Consider the following 20501-nt stretch of genomic DNA (forward strand, 5'->3'; position numbering starts at 1 on the left):
GGCCACGGCCATCCCCAGGTCCCCCTCCCATGCAGATCTTGGAGTCTCCAAAGAGGGATTTTGCAGATTGGACAGGAAATTATAAAGATAGGATATTGCACCCCGTCCCAAAGGATCAAAGGAAAACAGGGTTTCCATGGGCAACTCATCAGGCAGATTGGGAAAAGGGAGAGTATTAGCTTTGATATAACTACGAACCTGGAGGAATCTGAAAAAATGGGATTGTGGTAATTTAAATTTATGCCTCAGTTGTTCAAAGGTAGGGAATATATTATCTATAAAGAGAGCCTTCATATTGACCACGCCACCCTGCATCCAAATGCCATAAGAGTCATCCATGATGGACGGAGAGAAGAGGTGGCTGGGGTGAATAGGAGCAAGAAGAGAACCACTCTGCCAACCATAGTTTTTCCTAATAATGTACCATATTTTCAGAGACTGTATTACAATGGGATTGTTCCTGACATACTGTAATGATAGAGGCATTGGAGAAAACAAAAGGGCAGTCAAAGATGTCGGATAGCATGAGTTGTGTTCCATTTGTACCCAAATTGGGTTTTCTGCCTGATTGTCAGAATGGGACCAAAAGCAGAGAGCATGAAGAGTACACGCCCAGTAATAAAGCTGGAAATTTGGTAGTCCCATTCCCCCACCCGGCTTCGACCTTTGCAAATATGCTTTCCTAATTCTAGATCTCTTCTTATTCCAAATAAAAGTAGAAATTATTTTTATCAATGGATGTAAAAAAGGATTTTTGTATTAGTATAGGATGATAGGAAGATGGGACCACCTCTCAAATTCACAAACAGTGCGCTCAAATAGTGGTTTAAAATTTGCATTGAACAAGCCGTTAATACCTCTTGTTACTACCACTCCCAAATATTTCACTGAATTTGTTATTTTAAATGGAAAATGTGAGTTTGTAAGGCTTTGGGCAGTTTTGTTGATTGGGAACAATTCGCTTTTTGACAAGTTCAACTTATAACCTGAGACCTCTCCATACTTCTTCAGAGCAGACATTATATTGGGGATGGATTCATAGGGATTTGTTACATATAAAAGCAGGTCATCCGCATATAAAGAGACCCTGTTTTCTACCCCTCCTCTGTAGATTCCCTCATAGCCCCCGAGGGAGCGTAGAGCAATAGCCAGAGGCTCAATAGCAAGGACAAATAAGAGTGGGAAAAGAGGGCATCCCTGCCTTGTCCCCCGCTGCAGGGGGAAATAGGGAGATCTAAAGGAATTGGTCAGTACGGAGGCAAGAGGGGACTGATAAAGCAGCTTAACCCAGGTTATAAAATTATCACCAAGTTCGAACTTTTCAAGAACTGCAAAAAGAAAATCCCACTCAACTCGGTCATAGGCTTTTTCAGCATCCAGAGATACAAGAACCTCTGCATGCTGCGGAGCCAAGCCAGAAGAATACAAGATATTGTAGAGCCTACGCAGACTGGAAAATAACAAACCCAGTCTGATCCGGTGATATGATTGATGGGAGAACCTTTTCAGTCGTGTGGCATCTTGGCTAACAATTTTGTATCCACGTTTAACAGACTAATTGGTCGATATGAACCCGGTTCTCTAGGGTCTTTACCTTCCTTTAACAAAACTGATATAGAAGCCTGATAAAAGGTAGGAGGAAGAGTTCAGGCGGTAAAGGCTTCATTGAAAACATCAAGCAGTACAGGAGAGATTAATGTAGAGAAAGCTTTAAAGAACTCGGCAGTAAACCCATCTGGGCCTGGAGTTTTAGAACTTTGCATAGTTTTTATTGCATGTGTTAAGTCCTGGAGCGAAAGAGGCTCGGCAAGACTAGCCTTGTGGCTTGCTTCTATTGTAGGAATTTGTAATTTATTTAGAAATTCACCTATTAATGCAGAGTCACCTTTGGACTCAGAGGTATAGAGATTTGTATTAAAAAAAGACTTAAATTCACTGTTGATTTCCTGTTGATCAGTAAGAATTTCACCACTGGCTGTACGAATTTCTGCTGTAAGTCTCGACGAGGCTGATTGACGAATTTGGTGAGCCAATAAGCGGCCTGCCTTCTCCCCTTGCTCATACAGTCTGTGTCTGGTCTGAAGTAATAGCCTAGCTGTTTCATTGGTGGAAAGGAGATCAAAATCTGACTGAAGAGAGATCCTCTTATTGTATAGATCTGGAGAAGGAGTTATTGAGTTCTGGCGGTCGATTTTCAGTATTTCATCTGTAATCTCAGACAGGCGTTTTAGACGTGAGCGACGAGTAGATTTAGCATAAGAAATTACTTGCCCTCGAATATAGGCTTTAAGAGCCTCCCAAAGTGTTCCTTTTGAAACTTCTCCATTATCATTAATAGAAACAAATTGCTCTATCTGGGTGGACATGAATTTAACAAATGGACTATCTGATAACAACAAGTTATTAAATCGCCAAGAAGCAGCCGTTGATTTATGCTGAAATGCCAGTCTAAACAGATGTGGGGCATGATCCGAAATAACAATAGCTTCGTATTCACAGTGTTTTTACTTGTGGCAAAAGTTTTTGGTCGAAAAGAAAGTAATCAATCCGTGAATATGATTGGTGAACCGGGGAGAAAAAAGAAAAGTGATGAGTAGATGGGTTTTTAAAACGCCAGGGATCCACCATCCCATAATCTTTTAGTCTATACACTTTGCTGATCTAGAAAGTGGCTGAGAGGTTTTAGAAGATCTGTCCAGCCTTGGGTTTAAAACACAATTGAAATCACCGCCCATAATTACACAGTGAGAATTTAAACTAGGAATTGACGACCATAAAGATGAGAAAAATTGATCATCCTCGAAGTTGGGAGTACATTTTTGATCTACTTTTACCTACTGTTTGAAAGATTCAACTACCTTTTGCCATATTCTCAGTTTTGCAACATAAATCTGTTTTGACCAGCTACAACAAGCCTGCTGCATGCAGCCTGCATTAAATAAATGTATTAGTCCAATGGATAATTCCATGTTTAGTATTTTAAGTGATGTAGGTAAAGCATCTAATTCAATAATCAAATAGTGGCCCTCGAAGGATATTTGACTCCATTTCAGTTTGCATCAAAGTGGTTACTTCTCTTGAATCTGCTGTAGGTAACAATAAGACTTGATTCAAGCGGTGGTAAATATGAACGTGTTAGTCTAATTATTACATGTGAAAAGGCCGTTTTGGTCCCCTGCACTTTTTACCGTCCAAAAACAATGTTACGCTATAGTAGACAGAAACAGATCAAGCACTAGGACCAAGCGGAAAACGGCCGCTCAAGCCTGTTTCCCTTAGTTTAGACCCGCCCACAAGCTCCTCGATTGGCTCTGCCGTTTCTTGTGTGATTGCCTAGTATATACAGTCAATGGTGATTGCCCGTCCCCGCTGTCACTCCACCTTGCTGTCACACCTGTCTGCTAGTCTGCAGTCAAGAGTCCTTGTTAATCTGCTACTGTAAATTGGGCGTTTGTTCTGCCTGGGTCACGTCAGCTAGAAGGATTGTAATATCAGAGGTTTCATTTACATTAACGTTTGAATCGGTGTCCATGTGCGTGTGTGTTTGGTAATTAGGCGCAGCTAGGATGTCTAAAAAAAAGAAAAGTGGACATAAGAGACTTCTTTAGAAGTCAAAGTGTAAGTTACTCAATGAAATGCGTTACATCCATCCTGCAACACCTTCACTGGCTCCCAATAAAGCAGCATATCCACTTCAAGATCCACCTCATAATTTACAAAGCTCTCAATAATCTTGTAAAGTGTATTAGTTTTATTGAAAGTGCTGATAAATAAAATGTATTATTATTATTGTTATTATTAAAAAAAGGAAAAATACAATATATACAAATGTGATTTTATACATCCAAACTCATGATAATTGTGAAACTACGTTTTTTCCTCTGTAACCGTATCATCAAAATTGATGATTGTTGCACCCTAAATTGTCCCACTGTTCATGTCATGCATCCTGAGTTGGAGTGAAGCTGACTAACAAGGTGAAACACAGAATTGGGTGATAATTTTTTGCTACATGCTTTACAACCAGTCAAACCAAAAAAGGGAACATTAAACTTAAAAGTAGCAATAGAAAACTAGAAGAACTACTAGAACTACTAGAAAACACAGTGAACTGAAAGATTAGAGTTTTATTAAAAATACTTGTGTCCCCCACCTCTGAAATCAAAATTTCGTCCTTGAAATGAAATAAAATATGCAACACACGAAACATCATGACTGAATTCTAATCAAGGTGAAAGAGGAAACTGCCGTGTTTAAAAGAACAATAGTTAATATGGTTACACATAACCACATATAGAGAACAAAAAACAACTACGGCCAGAAATATATATAAACTGTACCGCAATGAAAGTACTTCCCCGAGCGCTTGCTTGTTGTAATCGTAAAGTGTCATGTTTTCGATTTCCCATGAATGTGACATGGCGCATTTGTTCTCAGCACCCCTAGTGGAGAAAATAAGCGACTGCACTCCGGTCTTTTAGTTGCTGGGAAAGAGAAACTGAAAGAATCAATGTGACTTTAGAGCTGAGATCGTCGACAAAAGAGGTAAGTTCGTACCTGGCTCCGCTTTAATAGGAAATAAAACTTGATACGTTTTAATAGACACGTCAAAATCATACCGATTTAACATGAGATCTCGTGCTTGATGGTGTGTTAAAGAGATATGGGACTAAATTAAAGTTAATAAAGAGTCGCTGGGATGTTGACCTGAAAGCAGGCCCTCAGTAGATTTTGTTGTTTTAAAGTTGACATCGGGGACGTCTTTCATTATTGGCACTCACTCTTTGTTTATCCAATTTCATATCTTTTTAAAATGCTCATTTCGAGTGACAGCAAATCAATACAGTAATTTGTTGTGAATCCTTTCAGAATACTTTCACTATGTCATCAGATGAGGTGAGGCGTCATTTTACTTCCTCATGTTGTTTATGCAGTTAATCCTGAAAGCATTACTGTTTTTTGTTTACATTCACAAATATAAAATGTATTTATATTTAAATAAATATTTAATATTGTAATACAAAAGTGTGTTTTTACCTCGGGAGTTTCTATTGATTTCCCCTGTGTTTTCAGGATTTCTCTCTGGTGGTGGACCCTGCAGGGTCCGAGAACACCTTGGAGGGAATCAGTGCCTTAATCGACAAGTTCAAGGTAACACGAAAAGTCCAGATTTATGTGTGAATGCCACAATCCACAATGAAGCTGCTCTACCTTTATGTTCAGTTTACTTTAATCTAAAAAACAAAACAAAAAAAAAAAAAAACAGATCAAGTAAAACCTTTATAAATGAGTCCAGAAAGGATTTTAAAGTATATTTTATTGTGTGATAAAATGAAACTTTATTCATAGGAGCAATAATAAACAAGTGATAAATTGAATGTAACAACAAGTCCTCCAACTGGAAGAATGTAGTTTTAGATCCCTTTATACATGGCCTAAGTTCGATATTCGAAATAACTACAGCTAACATATGGTGGTTATATGAGGAAAAATAGGCAGAGAAATTATAGAGACCATCTATTACATCAGGGTTAGAGTGCAGAGTCAGTGACTCACCTTATATTGGTGAGTGGTACAGTAGGAGGACAAGTGCACTCTGCCCAAGATGCCTTTACTAAATCTACCTGACGGGGAGAGATCCAGTTTGTTTTGATGACAGGTGAATTAAAAATCAGAGTTGTGACCCAAGATCTCTCAGTCAATGACAATTTATTTGTTGTATAATGTGGCTGTGGAAGAGAGGGGTAGACTGAGGAGGAGTTTGACGTGAGTTTGACGTGAGGAGTGCTGAAAATGGGTAGCAAGAATTAGCTTTGAGTTGAAGCCCTTATACAAATCATCAGTCAGAGTTAACAACAACACAGAATCCAATATCTGATCATATAAAACAATAAACATACAATAAACACAGACGAATTTTCATTTAAATCTTCAATGATTGAGAATCTGTAAATGAATCAATAATGAAAAAAGTCCTCAGCTGCAACCTTACTAAATGCAGCTCTGCCTGTGTTTCCACAGAAAATCCATGAACAGGTGATGGAGGAGCAGAAGGAGCTGACTGACGCTATAAAAGACAGACAGGACCTGGTGAAGCAGTTCAAGGATCGCGCTGAAAAACTTACTCAGGACCTGAAAGATGATGAACGCTCCCACAAAGACCAGATGGCAAATGAAAAGGTATGTGTGTGCTCTGAAGGTGATTGTTTCTCATTGTCTCTTTCCTCTGATGTTTAGGCTCAACTGTGCACAATGATGTGGGTATGGAGAGTTGACAAATTGCTGTCCATACCCACATCATGGGTATGGACGTGGCTATGGCAGATGTTTAGGTAAAACACAAGGAGTAACAAAATGGGCCTCTTGGTCCATGGCCCTAATAGACTCTATTCCAACAAGGTATTAACAACATAATGGTATTAACATGATAACCTTGTGGATGTAGCTAAGTCAAGCTTACTTGTCTTGGAAAAATTAAATACGAATTTTACATTAGTTCGAATCACAAGGGACTTCTCATGAAGTATATAAACACACAAATTGGATAAACGGTCTTTGAAGGATGCGGGCATCGATCCCGCTACCTCTCGCATGCTAAGCGAGCGCTCTACCATTTGAGCTAATCCCCCATGCTGTGCTATGCTAACATTTGGCTAGGGAAGCCTTCAAATTGAAGACCAGGGAGACATTGGATTTTTCTGAAGTCAATGAGTCCTGGTATTAGCAAGTGTCCTTAGTGATCTGACCACAAATACCAAACTCTAAGTACGTTTGACTTACTTACCTTGGAAATCCAATGAGGAATTCAGTGCAACTTTCACATTCTTTTATGTCAATGGACCTCATAGGTTCTGTTCCAACCTGATATGAACAAGCGCTCCTAGTGATCCGATCACAAGTGCCCAGCTTTAAGCAAGCGTGATTGTGAAAGTTCTCAGTCATCATGGTCATGGTATATTCGAAAAACAAGCTGAAACAAGGACAACTGGACTTGTAAGGATTCTTGAAGATATTTCCTCCATGTATCTTCTTCAGTTCTTAAAGACTAGGGCCTGTCAACCACCAAATACCTGTCACTGGAGCAATCCTGTTTTCCTATTCCAGTGAATGAAACTCTTACGACCTATTAATGGCCAGATACTCCAGTCTCAAGGTGTGAACAGGGGTGAAACCTTTTGTGGACAGATTTCAAGAATGTTTTTCAATGCAGGTGTTTAACACAGGCTTTATAGATGTGTCTGAAAATACGAAGCATTGGAGGGTACGGACATCAGTCTTGCTACCATTTGAGCTATTCCCCCTTGTGAGCCAACATTTTGATGTGGCAGGGTGGAAAATTATTTCATTTCAGCAAATGATTTTTCAAGTGGTTAATCAGTGTACTCCTGTTCAAGCAATGTTTATAATCACTGTACTAAGCCTGGCTAACAGAGATCATGTGACTACAGCCAGGTCAACCCCTTCGATAGCTCAGTTGGTAGAGCGGAGGACTGTAGTGAGCTGACATAGACATCCTTAGGTCGCTGGTTCAAATCCGGCTCGAAGGAGGTGTGTTCTTTTAACTGCCTGGACGTGGCAAACCGCCACTGAACATGGTAACCTTAGTGGAGGTAGCTAATTTGATGAGGTGCTACCATTGCTAATAACCTAGTTTGTACACTGATTGTCTTGCTCGTCCCTAGTTATGTTCCTTAGTGTTTTCGTGACTTTTTTACAGACTACAGTGAAGTTGGGCTTTTAACAGGAACATCTGTGGGTGGGAAATGTCTTATTGTGAATGTTGCAGTAGAAATCTATGGTAGGTTAATTGGATTTTTCTGAAGTCAGTGGGCTTAAAAGGTCCCGTTCAGACCTGGTATTAACAAGCATCCTTAGTGATCTAATCAAAATTGTCAAGCTTTAAGTAAGCTTGACTTACAAGAATTAAATGTAAATTTTACATTTGTTCCGATCGCAAGTGCCCAGCCTTAAGTAAGTGTGACTGTGAAAGTTCTCAGTTGTCCATGTATTGCTATAGCCAGAGCAACAACTGGGCTTGTAAGGTTTCTTGAAGAAGTCTCATCCAAGTGGCTTCTTCAGTTGTAACAGACGAGAGTGGAGTTGGGGTTTTAATAGGAAGCAGAAATTGTCTTTTTGTAAATGTTGCAGTGGAAATCTATGTCCATTACGTTCCAGTGCTGATCAAGTCTCTCTCATGACGTAAATATAGACTGCATATCGGATCAAAGAAGCTTTGGAGGATGCGGGCATCGATCCCGCTACCTCTCGCATGCTAAGCGAGCGCTCTACCATTTGAGCTAATCCCCCATGCTGTGCTATGCTAACATTTGGCTAGCGAAGTCTTCAAATTGAAGACCAGGGAGACATTGGATTTTTCTGAAGTCAATGAGTCCTGGTATTACCAATACCAAGCGCTCCTAGTGATCCGATCACAAGTGCCCAGCTTTAAGCAAGCGTGATTGTGAAAGTTCTCAGTCATCATGGTCATGGTATATTCGAAAAACAAGCTGAAACAAGGACAACTGGACTTGTAAGGATTCTTGAAGATATTTCCTCCATGTATCTTCTTCAGTTCTTAAAGACTAGGGCCTGTCTGTCAACCACCAAATACCTGTCACTGGAGCAATCCTGTTTTCCTATTCCAGTGAATGAAACTCTTACGACCTATTAATGGCCAGATACTCCAGTCTCAAGGTGTGAACAGGGGTGAAACCTTTTGTGGACAGATTTCAAGAATGTTTTTCAATGCAGGTGTTTAACACAGGCTTTATAGATGTGTCTGAAAATACGAAGCATTGGAGGGTACGGACATCAGTCTTGCTACCATTTGAGCTATTCCCCCTTGTGAGCCAACATTTTGATGTGGCAGGGTGGAAAATTATTTCATTTCAGCAAATGATTTTTCAAGTGGTTAATCAGTGTACTCCTGTTCAAGCAATGTTTATAATCACTGTACTAAGCCTGGCTAACAGAGATCATGTGACTACAGCCAGGTCAACCCCTTCGATAGCTCAGTTGGTAGAGCGGAGGACTGTAGTGAGCTGACATAGACATCCTTAGGTCGCTGGTTCAAATCCGGCTCGAAGGAGGTGTGTTCTTTTAACTGCCTGGACGTGGCAAACCGCCACTGAACATGGTAACCTTAGTGGAGGTAGCTAATTTGATGAGGTGCTACCATTGCTAATAACCTAGTTTGTACACTGATTGTCTTGCTCGTCCCTAGTTATGTTCCTTAGTGTTTTCGTGACTTTTCTACAGACTAGAGTGAAGTTGGGCTTTTAACAGGAACATCTGTGGGTGGGAAATGTCTTATTGTGAATGTTGCAGTAGAAATCTATGGTAGGTTAATTGGATTTTTCTGAAGTCAGTGGGCTTAAAAGGTCCCGTTCAGACCTGGTATTAACAAGCATCCTTAGTGATCTAATCAAAATTGTCAAGCTTTAAGTAAGCTTGACTTACATGAATTAAATGTAAATTTTACATTTGTTCCGATCGCAAGTGCCCAGCCTTAAGTAAGTGTGACTGTGAAAGTTCTCAGTTGTCCATGTATTGCTATAGCCAGAGCAACAACTGGGCTTGTAAGGTTTCTTGAAGAAGTCTCATCCAAGTGGCTTCTTCAGTTGTAACAGACGAGAGTGGAGTTGGGGTTTTAATAGGACGCAGGAATTGTCTTTTTGTAAATGTTGCAGTGGAAATCTATGTCCATTACGTTCCAGTGCTGATCAAGTCTCTCTCATGACGTAAATATAGACTGCATATCGGATCAAAGAAGCTTTGGAGGATGCGGGCATCGATCCCGCTACCTCTCGCATGCTAAGCGAGCGCTCTACCATTTGAGCTAATCCCCCATGCTGTGCTATGCTAACATTTGGCTAGCGAAGCCTTCAAATTGAAGACCAGGGAGACATTGGATTTTTCTGAAGTCAATGAGTCCTGGTATTACCAATGCCAAGCGCTCCTAGTGATCCGATCACAAGTGCCCAGCTTTAAGCAAGCGTGATTGTGAAAGTTCTCAGTCATCATGGTCATGGTATATTCGAAAAACAAGCTGAAACAAGGACAACTGGACTTGTAAGGATTCTTGAAGATATTTCCTCCATGTATCTTCTTCAGTTCTTAAAGACTAGGGCCTGTCTGTCAACCACCAAATACCTGTCACTGGAGCAATCCTGTTTTCCTATTCCAGTGAATGAAACTCTTACGACCTATTAATGGCCAGATACTCCAGTCTCAAGGTGTGAACAGGGGTGAAACCTTTTGTGGACAGATTTCAAGAATGTTTTTCAATGCAGGTGTTTAACACAGGCTTTATAGATGTGTCTGAAAATACGAAGCATTGGAGGGTACGGACATCAGTCTTGCTACCATTTGAGCTATTCCCCCTTGTGAGCCAACATTTTGATGTGGCAGGGTGGAAAATTATTTCATTTCAGCAAATGATTTTTCAAGTGGTTAATCAGTGTACTCCTGTTCAAGCAATGTTTATAATCACTGTACTAAGCCTGGCTAACAGAGATCATGTGACTACAGCCAGGTCAACCCCTTCGATAGCTCAGTTGGTAGAGCGGAGGACTGTAGTGAGCTGACATAGACATCCTTAGGTCGCTGGTTCAAATCCGGCTCGAAGGAGGTGTGTTCTTTTAACTGCCTGGACGTGGCAAACCGCCACTGAACATGGTAACCTTAGTGGAGGTAGCTAATTTGATGAGGTGCTACCATTGCTAATAACCTAGTTTGTACACTGATTGTCTTGCTCGTCCCTAGTTATGTTCCTTAGTGTTTTCGTGACTTTTCTACAGACTAGAGTGAAGTTGGGCTTTTAACAGGAACATCTGTGGGTGGGAAATGTCTTATTGTGAATGTTGCAGTAGAAATCTATGGTAGGTTAATTGGATTTTTCTGAAGTCAGTGGGCTTAAAAGGTCCCGTTCAGACCTGGTATTAACAAGCATCCTTAGTGATCTAATCAAAATTGTCAAGCTTTAAGTAAGCTTGACTTACATGAATTAAATGTAAATTTTACATTTGTTCCGATCGCAAGTGCCCAGCCTTAAGTAAGTGTGACTGTGAAAGTTCTCAGTTGTCCATGTATTGCTATAGCCAGAGCAACAACTGGGCTTGTAAGGTTTCTTGAAGAAGTCTCATCCAAGTGGCTTCTTCAGTTGTAACAGACGAGAGTGGAGTTGGGGTTTTAATAGGACGCAGGAATTGTCTTTTTGTAAATGTTGCAGTGGAAATCTATGTCCATTACGTTCCAGTGCTGATCAAGTCTCTCTCATGACGTAAATATAGACTGCATATCGGATCAAAGAAGCTTTGGAGGATGCGGGCATCGATCCCGCTACCTCTCGCATGCTAAGCGAGCGCTCTACCATTTGAGCTAATCCCCCATGCTGTGCTATGCTAACATTTGGCTAGCGAAGCCTTCAAATTGAAGACCAGGGAGACATTGGATTTTTCTGAAGTCAATGAGTCCTGGTATTACCAATGCCAAGCGCTCCTAGTGATCCGATCACAAGTGCCCAGCTTTAAGCAAGCGTGATTGTGAAAGTTCTCAGTCATCATGGTCATGGTATATTCGAAAAACAAGCTGAAACAAGGACAACTGGACTTGTAAGGATTCTTGAAGATATTTCTTCCATGTATCTTCTTCAGTTCTTAAAGACTAGGGCCTGTCAACCACCAAATACCTGTCACTGGAGCAATCCTGTTTTCCTATTCCAGTGAATGAAACTCTTACGACCTATTAATGGCCAGATACTCCAGTCTCAAGGTGTGAACAGGGGTGAAACCTTTTGTGGACAGATTTCAAGAATGTTTTTCAATGCAGGTGTTTAACACAGGCTTTATAGATGTGTCTGAAAATACGAAGCATTGGAGGGTACGGACATCAGTCTTGCTACCATTTGAGCTATTCCCCCTTGTGAGCCAACATTTTGATGTGGCAGGGTGGAAAATTATTTCATTTCAGCAAATGATTTTTCAAGTGGTTAATCAGTGTACTCCTGTTCAAGCAATGTTTATAATTGTCAAGTTCTGTGTGTTTTTGTGACCACAACTCTGCCCAAACTTGAAAAACTGCTTGATCAATCTTCAAGAGATGCAAAGGACAACTCAATTCTTCTTATTTTCCATTTATTTTCTTAACGACAGGTTGAGTTTTCAGTTTTCAGTTGAATAAATGATGGATTTGAAGATAATAAAACAAAATAGAATAGGTTGATAACCTTCAAGAAACAGAAAAACATTCATTTAGTTTCAAATAAATAACAGTAAATGTTTTCTTTTCAAAGTTATCCTTAAACAAACTTTACACTACTCTTAAACAAAAGTAATTTAAGTTAACGTTTCAAACAGTTACATAAGGTCGTCATCACTTAACTAAATTCACCAATATTCATAGCATAGCAAAGAGCATAGCATAACAAACTAATGTCCTTAATAATAATAATAATAATAATAATAATTCACTCCAGAAGCATGACTTCATTACACCAATCAATCAACCAAAGTTGTTCATTCCATACCAGTTGCGTCTTCTGGATTGATCAGGAGTTGTGGTCTTTTCTTCAGGCAAGTGAGGAGTTTAACAACAATGAAATGCGGTCTTGACTTCCAAGAGCTAGTGAGGAGGTTAGCAGCATCCAAACATTTCATGCCATGCTTTTCAGTGGGTGCGCAGGCAAATATGGTCCCTATAAGACTTCCTGTTGAGCACCTGTTGAGTTCCTGTGTGTGGTTGCCCTCTACAGGTTTGGAGTGCAGATTCCCCTCTGCTCTTGAGATGACTTGTGTTCTGACATGACACCTCCCACTTGACCTCCTGGTTATTCAACCCAAGGAGGTCACACCAGTTGCATAATGTACTGGTTTCAGTCGTCTTATCTTCAATTTTGTTGTTGCTCTTCAATTGGAAGCAGGACAACTATCCGTCTTACATCTCTGTGAAGAATTGTTGCAGGTATTTTGGATGATGGTTTTTTCATCTTTTGAGTGAGTTTGACAGTGGAGACTGGGTAGCTGGGAAAGGTCCTGACATGTACATCCCTTACAATTCCTTTCTTGTCAGTGTTGACATCAACAACTCTGCCAAGTCTGAACTGACCTCTCAGGGTGTTCTGGTCAGCTAGCCAGACAACATCTCCAATAGCCACATTCCTGTGTGCTGTGTGCCACTTGGTCCTGACAAACAGGTTTGGTCCTGCTAACTGGCTCCATTTCCTCCAAAACCGGTCAACTTCTGTTTGGATGGCTCTCAGTCTTTTGTAAGAGTAACCTTCAAAGTCAAAGATTCCTGGATCTCCACTGGGTCCAGCTCTTCCAAGCAGAAGTGAATTTGGGCTGATGTATTCCACACAGTCCTCCCGACTCTGAGTCCTGGCATCAATAGGTCTTTCATTGGCGAGGTTGGAAGCCATGTAAAGGAAGGTTTGAAACTCACTCCATGTGAAGACTCCATTCCCTCCCAGATTGTGCAAAGCTCGTTTCACAGTGCGGACAGCTGCTTCAGCGGCTCCATTCCTGTGAGGTGAGTCTGCTGGATGGATTTTCCAGCTCCATTCTGTGCCATGTTTGGAGGCTTCATTTTCAAGGTTTGACCTTTCCAGTTGGTCCAGAAATGTGTAGAGCTCTTTGAGGGCAGGTCTGGCTCCAACAAAGTTCTTTCCAGGATCGGACCACAGTTTCCTCGGATGTCCTCTCAGCGCTGTGAATCTTTGGTAGGCCAACAGGAAGCCTTCAGCTGACTGATCACTCACGAGGTCTGTGTGTATAGCTCTGGATGCCATGCAGCAGAAGACAATTCCCCACACTTTGAGCTTTACCTTCTTCCTCACTTCATCCTTCACTTCGTAAGGTCCAAATAAGTCCACTGTTGTGTACTCGAATGGATTGGCTGGTGTTATTCTCTCAGGTGGAAGGTCACTCATGATCTGCTGGCATCTCCTGGCCTTGGCTTTTCTGCATGTTATGCAGTCATTAACAACCTTTTGAGCCAGTTTCCGGCCTCTTACTACCCAGGCTTTCCTTCTCATCCGGAGGAGTGTACCTGCAATTTCCTCATGGTTTGCATTGTGAGCTTCCTGGGCTAGAAGATTAGATATCCAGGATGTGCAAGGTAAGATTGGTACTGCAGTTTTTTCTTCATTGAAGATTTGGAACCTTCCTCCACAGAGTAAAAGACCGGTGTTCTTATCTCTGTACACAGCAAGTCTGTTGAGTGTGGTGCCTGGAAAGATTATCTCCTCTTGAGCCGCAAGGAAGATATCCCTGAGTGCATCTTTACACTCACTTATAGTGAGTGCAGCTTCTTTGGCTCTGGATTTGATCTTTTGGGCTGAAGGAATTCCCTCCTCTTTTGGCTTACTTGTGGCTGATGTCTTGACCAGTACTTTTCTCCACTTCGTGGCAGCTCTCCACACCCATGCAATAACTCTGGTCAGCTTGGTTAAACTGCTGAACTTGCTGATGTCAATAATTTTTTTCACTGCAGAACCAGCAGGTGGTCTCTGGACTCGGATTTGGCGTTCTTCTCCATTTGGAATGCTTTGCAGGTCCTTGCTTTGGTCAGCTTTGCCTGGAGCAGTGGTTGGAAGCATTTTCACCTGCGCTCGGGTTAGTGCTGCTGTGAAACCTTTCCTTTGGAGCTTGTTTATGCCTTCTTTAGCATGTGCAGCAATGTCTTTGGCTGACTTTATGGGCCATTCACCAACGGGTCGTTTCAGAAACTCTGGTCCATTTTGCCACACAGAGTTCTCTTTGAGTTCTTCTGGAGTTGCTCCTCTCGTTACGAGGTCAGCGATGTTTTGCTCACCTGAAATCCATCTCCAGTCTTCAACAGATGTGGATTTCTGGATCTCTCCAACCCTGTTTGCAAAAAATGTTTGGAACCCATAGCTGTCTCTTTGGATTGCTCCTAGCACGGTTTGACTGTCCAGCAGATGGAACCAACGTTCAACTTGCATTCGACTGTGTTTTTCGATGTATTTTCTGAGTCTTGCAGCAAAGACAGCACCACAGACCTCAGCCTTTACTGGTTCTCCCTTTTGGTCCAGTGGTGTGAGCTTTGCTTTGGACTCAACAAGCCGGACCAGGATGCCCTGTTCAGTCTCCCACCTGAAGTATGCAACAGCTCCGTAGCTCTGGTCACTCCCATCAGAGAATGTTATTCCCCAGGGACCTCCAATCTTTTTGACTGGTGTGAGGCTTCTGTGGAAGGTTACTTGGCTGAGACGTGTGTATTCCTCAAACAGGTGGACGGCTTCTTCTCTCAGTCTTTCAGACAGAGGTCTGTCCCATGTGTCCTGTGCCAGAGATTTTCCTCCAGTTTCTTGAAAAGCTTTTCTGACCAGGATGGCACCCTTTTGTTTGGCAGGTGTTGCGAGGCCTATTGGGTCATATAAGCTAGCTACTTGGCTAAGCAGTTGTCTTCTAGTTAGCGGGTTTGGAGTTTTTTCCCTCACCTCTTTTTCAAGGAGATTTTGGCTGACTCTCATCTTCTTTTTCCTCTTCGAAAAGTTAATCGAGGTCATGAGGTACAGTTTGTCTGATTCAACCAGGTAGCCCACTCCAAGGGCTTTGTTGTCTCCATCTCTCATCTGGTTGGGAAGAATGAAGACTCGATTTGAAGATGCTGGATGTTCTGCTGCATACTCCTGCCTCCCACTTTGGCCTGACCGGACCCACGGCTTGAGGAAGAATCCACCTGCCTTTAGGATTTCTTCAACTGTTTTGGTGGTTTTGTCTAGTTTTTCCAGGTCATTGTGGGATGTTAGGATGTCATCTACATAGGAATCCTCTTCAAGGATCCTACGCTCCTCCTCCAGGTGAGTGAAAATGGGCAGCTTTGCTGTCTCTCTCATGGCCAGTTGTGCGATACACCCTGCTGGTCGATCGCCAATGTTGACTCTGGTGATGGCATATTCCTCAATTTCTTCATCCTCGCTGTCTCTCCAGAGAAATCTGTGGAGGTGCATCTCCAGGTCTTCAAGCCACACAGAATTATACATCTTCTTAATGTCACCAAGAGCAGCATGGACTCCTCTTCTGAATCTTAGCAGCACAGCTCGGATGGGATTAAGGACATCAGGCCCTTTCAGAAGGAGGTCATTCATGCTGAGCCCTTTAAATTTCTGACTGCTGTTCCATACCAGTCGCACAGGTGTTGTAATGGAGTGAGGGTTTGGTGCCACCAAGTGGCTGACGTACCATACTGGTCCTTTCCAGTTGGCGATGGTCTCCTTGGTGAGTTTCTTGGCTGCTCCCCTCTCCACCATCTCATGGACTTGAGTTGTGTATGCCGCACGCCACTCTGGTTCTCTCTTGAGCTGTCTCTCTGTCCTTAGAAAGGTGGCTTCCACTGCATTCCTGTTGTTGAGCAGGGAACTTGGGTCTTCAATCCAGGGATACTTTGTGTCCCAGTGAGGCTCCTGACTGTGAACATCCGCTTTCACATAGGTGAGGCCTTGTCTGATAATTTCCAGCTCTCTTTCCTCACTCAAAGTCATGTCTTTGCCTCCTGGTTGACAGTTTCCGCACCGGCATCCACCGCACAGGGGTTCGCAGGCTGCTCCAATGCTGTCCCATTTCCACCAGTTTAAGAACTCTCTGCCAGCAACTGTGCTTTTGGTTTCAGCTTTGAACTCTTGCTCTTCAGCAATTTCTTGATACTTCACTGCTGCGGTTCTCATCGATCGTGCAAAGTGAGTGTCAGAATTGTGCAGTGCCATATCCACTATTTCACACAGGTCTGGATGTGCTCCGCCAACAGTCTTTCCTAATGGGCCGTCCCAAAGAACAAGGTCTCCTACTACCTTTACTCTTTGTGGAGCAAGTCTTCCTTCACGGTGGCTGATGAGAAGCTCAACATGCTTTGGTCTCTGAAGGTCTTCCAGGTTGGTGTCAGGGAAAAACTTCTTGAGCTGTTGTGGTTTGATTGTTCTGTGCACTCTTGCAATCTCATCCAAGCCGTAGCAGATGAGCTCATGGGCTTTCTCTGTCCCTTCAGGTGTCTTGACTCTCACTTTGAGTAAATATCTGTTGGTCTTTACCTTTATAGCCATGCCTCCGACTCCATGGACAACAAGCGTGATCTTTTCACTCCGTAGCTTCAGTCTTCTGGCCGCTCTGTGAGTGATGTAATTGGTATCCGATGCCAAGTCAATGAGGGTTCCAATTTTCTGTCCTGCATTGGCGGTTACTTCCAGAAGCATAAGAATAACTGGTAACTCACATGTATTTGAGTCCATCACTCCAGGTAGGTTCTTTTCAGTGCAGTGTGTTTTTTCAGCCATGTTGGTGAAAGCCTTCCTGAATTTTTCTGCCATGACTGGGGTGAGTTCAGATATTAATTTCTCCTGCTCTTCTGTGAATGCTTGCCTTCTGGTGCTGGGTTTTCCCACTTCTTTGTCTTTGAATCCTCCCTTCAAGCAAAGAAAGAAATGATGGTCTGAGGATTTTCCTCTCTTGCAGTCTCTGTTCCTGCACAGGTATTTGTCCACGCATTCCTCCCCCTCTGCATGACACATGAGGCATCTTCTACATGCTCCCAGCTTTTCAACAGCAATTAGCTTCTCGCTAGGCTTTAGTTCTTTGAACCTCTTGCAAAAGAAGATCTTCTCACTGTGTCTTTCGTCACCACAGACAACGCATTCTGCTTTCCTTGTGGACTTTGTGGAAGCATACTTCTTCTCCAGGTAAGTAGGCTTCTTTTCAGATTTTTCACTTACACCTAGTTGGTCTAGTCTCTCTAGAATATCCTCCTGAGTCTTTAAGAATGTGAGTAGGCTGTCGAAGTGGTTGTCCGGTGTGACTCTGTTTCTTGGATTGACCATGAATGTGAGCCAATCTCTTTTCACATTGTCTGGCAGTTTGCTCTCTATGGATCTGATCACCAGGGGATTTTTGATGGCTCCAGTGCTTTCAAGCTCGATGAGGTCATTCAAGGCCTTTTCCACAGCCTGAATTAGGTCAATCACCTTCCTTGGCTGGTGTGACTTTACAGGGGGGATCCTCTCCAGGTCCTCAATTATTTCCAAGGTGATTGCTGGCTTATTTCCATACCTATTTTGAAGCACTCGAAATATGTCTTCAGCACTGTTGTATGTTGATAGGCGTAGGTCTCTGCATATTCTCTCGTCCACACTGTCAAGGAGTTGGAACTTTTTCACTTCCACCGAGCCGGTTGGCTCTCCCTGTCTTTGCAGGCTTTCCCAGTCTCTTCTCCATCTGTAGAAGTTCCTCTTGAACCCAGCGAATTTAGGTAGACTGGTTGGCTTTAATCTCATCACTGGTTGTTGAACTGCCATAGGTTGAGGTTCTCTCCTTTCCTCTTCTGTGACTCTTTGTGCAGTGAGGAATTCTGCCCTTCTGGCTTCAAGGTTGCTACCAAATGCTCTCAGGTCTTTTACCCTGTCCTCCAGGTATGCTGTCTGATCAGGTGGGATCCATCTTTCCCAGTCTTTCAGGCTTGCACTTGCATCATGGATCAGCCTCCTCACTCCTTCCATCTGCAGTTCATAGCCATCCCTATTGATAGCAGTGATGGGGCATGCATGAGCTCTTTCACAGGCTACTGCTGCTTCTTGGATTGCAGAGCTTACCTCCTCGTCACCATACCTTTGCCAGAGGTTAGATTGGACCGCTTTCCGGACTTCATCCAGTCTCGCGACACACTCATCCATTGTCTTTTCAAGCTCATCCTCCTGGTCCTTGCCAAGCTTGACTTCTTTGTCCTCATCAGTTCCAGCTTCATTATCCGCCAGTAGGCCAGCCCTGTACTCCTCATTTGCATCACTGACATGCCTTGCCAGGGAACTGAGCTTGCTGAACTCCTCTTGTAGCTCATGCTTGATCATGCTCTTTGCAGCTCTGCCCAGGTAGTTTGCTTGCTTGGTGAAGGCAGTTTTAGCTAAGGTCCTCTCTTGCTTCAGTTGCTTGACTGTCTTCCCGGGAGTCTCCTTCGCCATGTTGAAGAATTTCCAGTTATTTCTTCTTTCCTTTGCGTCAACAGCTTGACTTCAGGCCTTTGATCCTCGTCTTCCTGCCACGCGTGGTTATCAACTGTCAAGTTCTGTGTGTTTTTGTGACCACAACTCTGCCCAAACTTGAAAAACTGCTTGATCAATCTTCAAGAGATGCAAAGGACAACTCAATTCTTCTTATTTTCCATTTATTTTCTTAACGACAGGTTGAGTTTTCAGTTTTCAGTTGAATAAATGATGGATTTGAAGATAATAAAACAAAATAGAATAGGTTGATAACCTTCAAGAAACAGAAAAACATTCATTTAGTTTCAAATAAATAACAGTAAATGTTTTCTTTTCAAAGTTATCCTTAAACAAACTTTACACTACTCTTAAACAAAAGTAATTTAAGTTAACGTTTCAAACAGTTACATAAGGTCGTCATCACTTAACTAAATTCACCAATATTCATAGCATAGCAAAGAGCATAGCATAACAAACTAATGTCCTTAATAATAATAATAATAATAATAATAATTCACTCCAGAAGCATGACTTCATTACACCAATCAATCAACCAAAGTTGTTCATTCCATACCAGTTGCGTCTTCTGGATTGATCAGGAGTTGTGGTCTTTTCTTCAGGCAAGTGAGGAGTTTAACAACAATGAAATGCGGTCTTGACTTCCAAGAGCTAGTGAGGAGGTTAGCAGCATCCAAACATTTCATGCCATGCTTTTCAGTGGGTGCGCAGGCAAATATGGTCCCTATAAGACTTCCTGTTGAGCACCTGTTGAGTTCCTGTGTGTGGTTGCCCTCTACAGGTTTGGAGTGCAGATTCCCCTCTGCTCTTGAGATGACTTGTGTTCTGACATGACAATAATCACTGTACTAAGCCTGGCTAACAGAGATCATGTGACTACAGCCAGGTCAACCCCTTCGATAGCTCAGTTGGTAGAGCGGAGGACTGTAGTGAGCTGACATAGACATCCTTAGGTCGCTGGTTCAAATCCGGCTCGAAGGAGGTGTGTTCTTTTAACTGCCTGGACGTGGCAAACCGCCACTGAACATGGTAACCTTAGTGGAGGTAGCTAATTTGATGAGGTGCTACCATTGCTAATAACCTAGTTTGTACACTGATTGTCTTGCTCGTCCCTAGTTATGTTCCTTAGTGTTTTCGTGACTTTTCTACAGACTAGAGTGAAGTTGGGCTTTTAACAGGAACATCTGTGGGTGGGAAATGTCTTATTGTGAATGTTGCAGTAGAAATCTATGGTAGGTTAATTGGATTTTTCTGAAGTCAGTGGGCTTAAAAGGTCCCGTTCAGACCTGGTATTAACAAGCATCCTTAGTGATCTAATCAAAATTGTCAAGCTTTAAGTAAGCTTGACTTACATGAATTAAATGTAAATTTTACATTTGTTCCGATCGCAAGTGCCCAGCCTTAAGTAAGTGTGACTGTGAAAGTTCTCAGTTGTCCATGTATTGCTATAGCCAGAGCAACAACTGGGCTTGTAAGGTTTCTTGAAGAAGTCTCATCC

The 20501-nt window shown here is 42.3% G+C and overlaps 2 protein-coding genes across 2 annotated transcripts in view; one reads left to right on the plus strand and one right to left on the minus strand.

The window, feature by feature from the left end:
• Positions 1-4490: 4490 nt before the first annotated feature.
• ifi35 (interferon-induced protein 35) overlaps positions 4491-20501 on the plus strand; it is a 36702-nt gene continuing 20691 nt past the window's right edge. The window contains exons 1-4 of the mRNA XM_084570252.1: positions 4491-4545; positions 4870-4896; positions 5074-5151; positions 6022-6180. Coding sequence (XP_084426378.1) covers positions 4882-4896; positions 5074-5151; positions 6022-6180 — 252 coding nt within the window. The 5' untranslated portion in view covers positions 4491-4545; positions 4870-4881. The remainder of the gene's footprint in view (positions 4546-4869; positions 4897-5073; positions 5152-6021; positions 6181-20501) is intronic.
• Positions 12887-19587, minus strand: LOC311506108 (uncharacterized protein; the record flags this gene model as incomplete). Its single annotated transcript, XM_084569990.1, has 2 exons — positions 19560-19587; positions 12887-19259 (listed from the first exon to the last, which is right to left on the minus strand). Exon 2 carries the CDS (start codon positions 18962-18964, stop codon positions 12887-12889), a length of 6078 nt encoding a protein of 2025 aa, XP_084426116.1. The 5' UTR covers positions 18965-19259; positions 19560-19587.

Source organism: Chelon labrosus (genome assembly GCF_963514085.1).
Source record: "Chelon labrosus genome assembly, chromosome: 21".
In the NCBI taxonomy this organism is placed as follows: domain Eukaryota; kingdom Metazoa; phylum Chordata; class Actinopteri; order Mugiliformes; family Mugilidae; genus Chelon; species Chelon labrosus.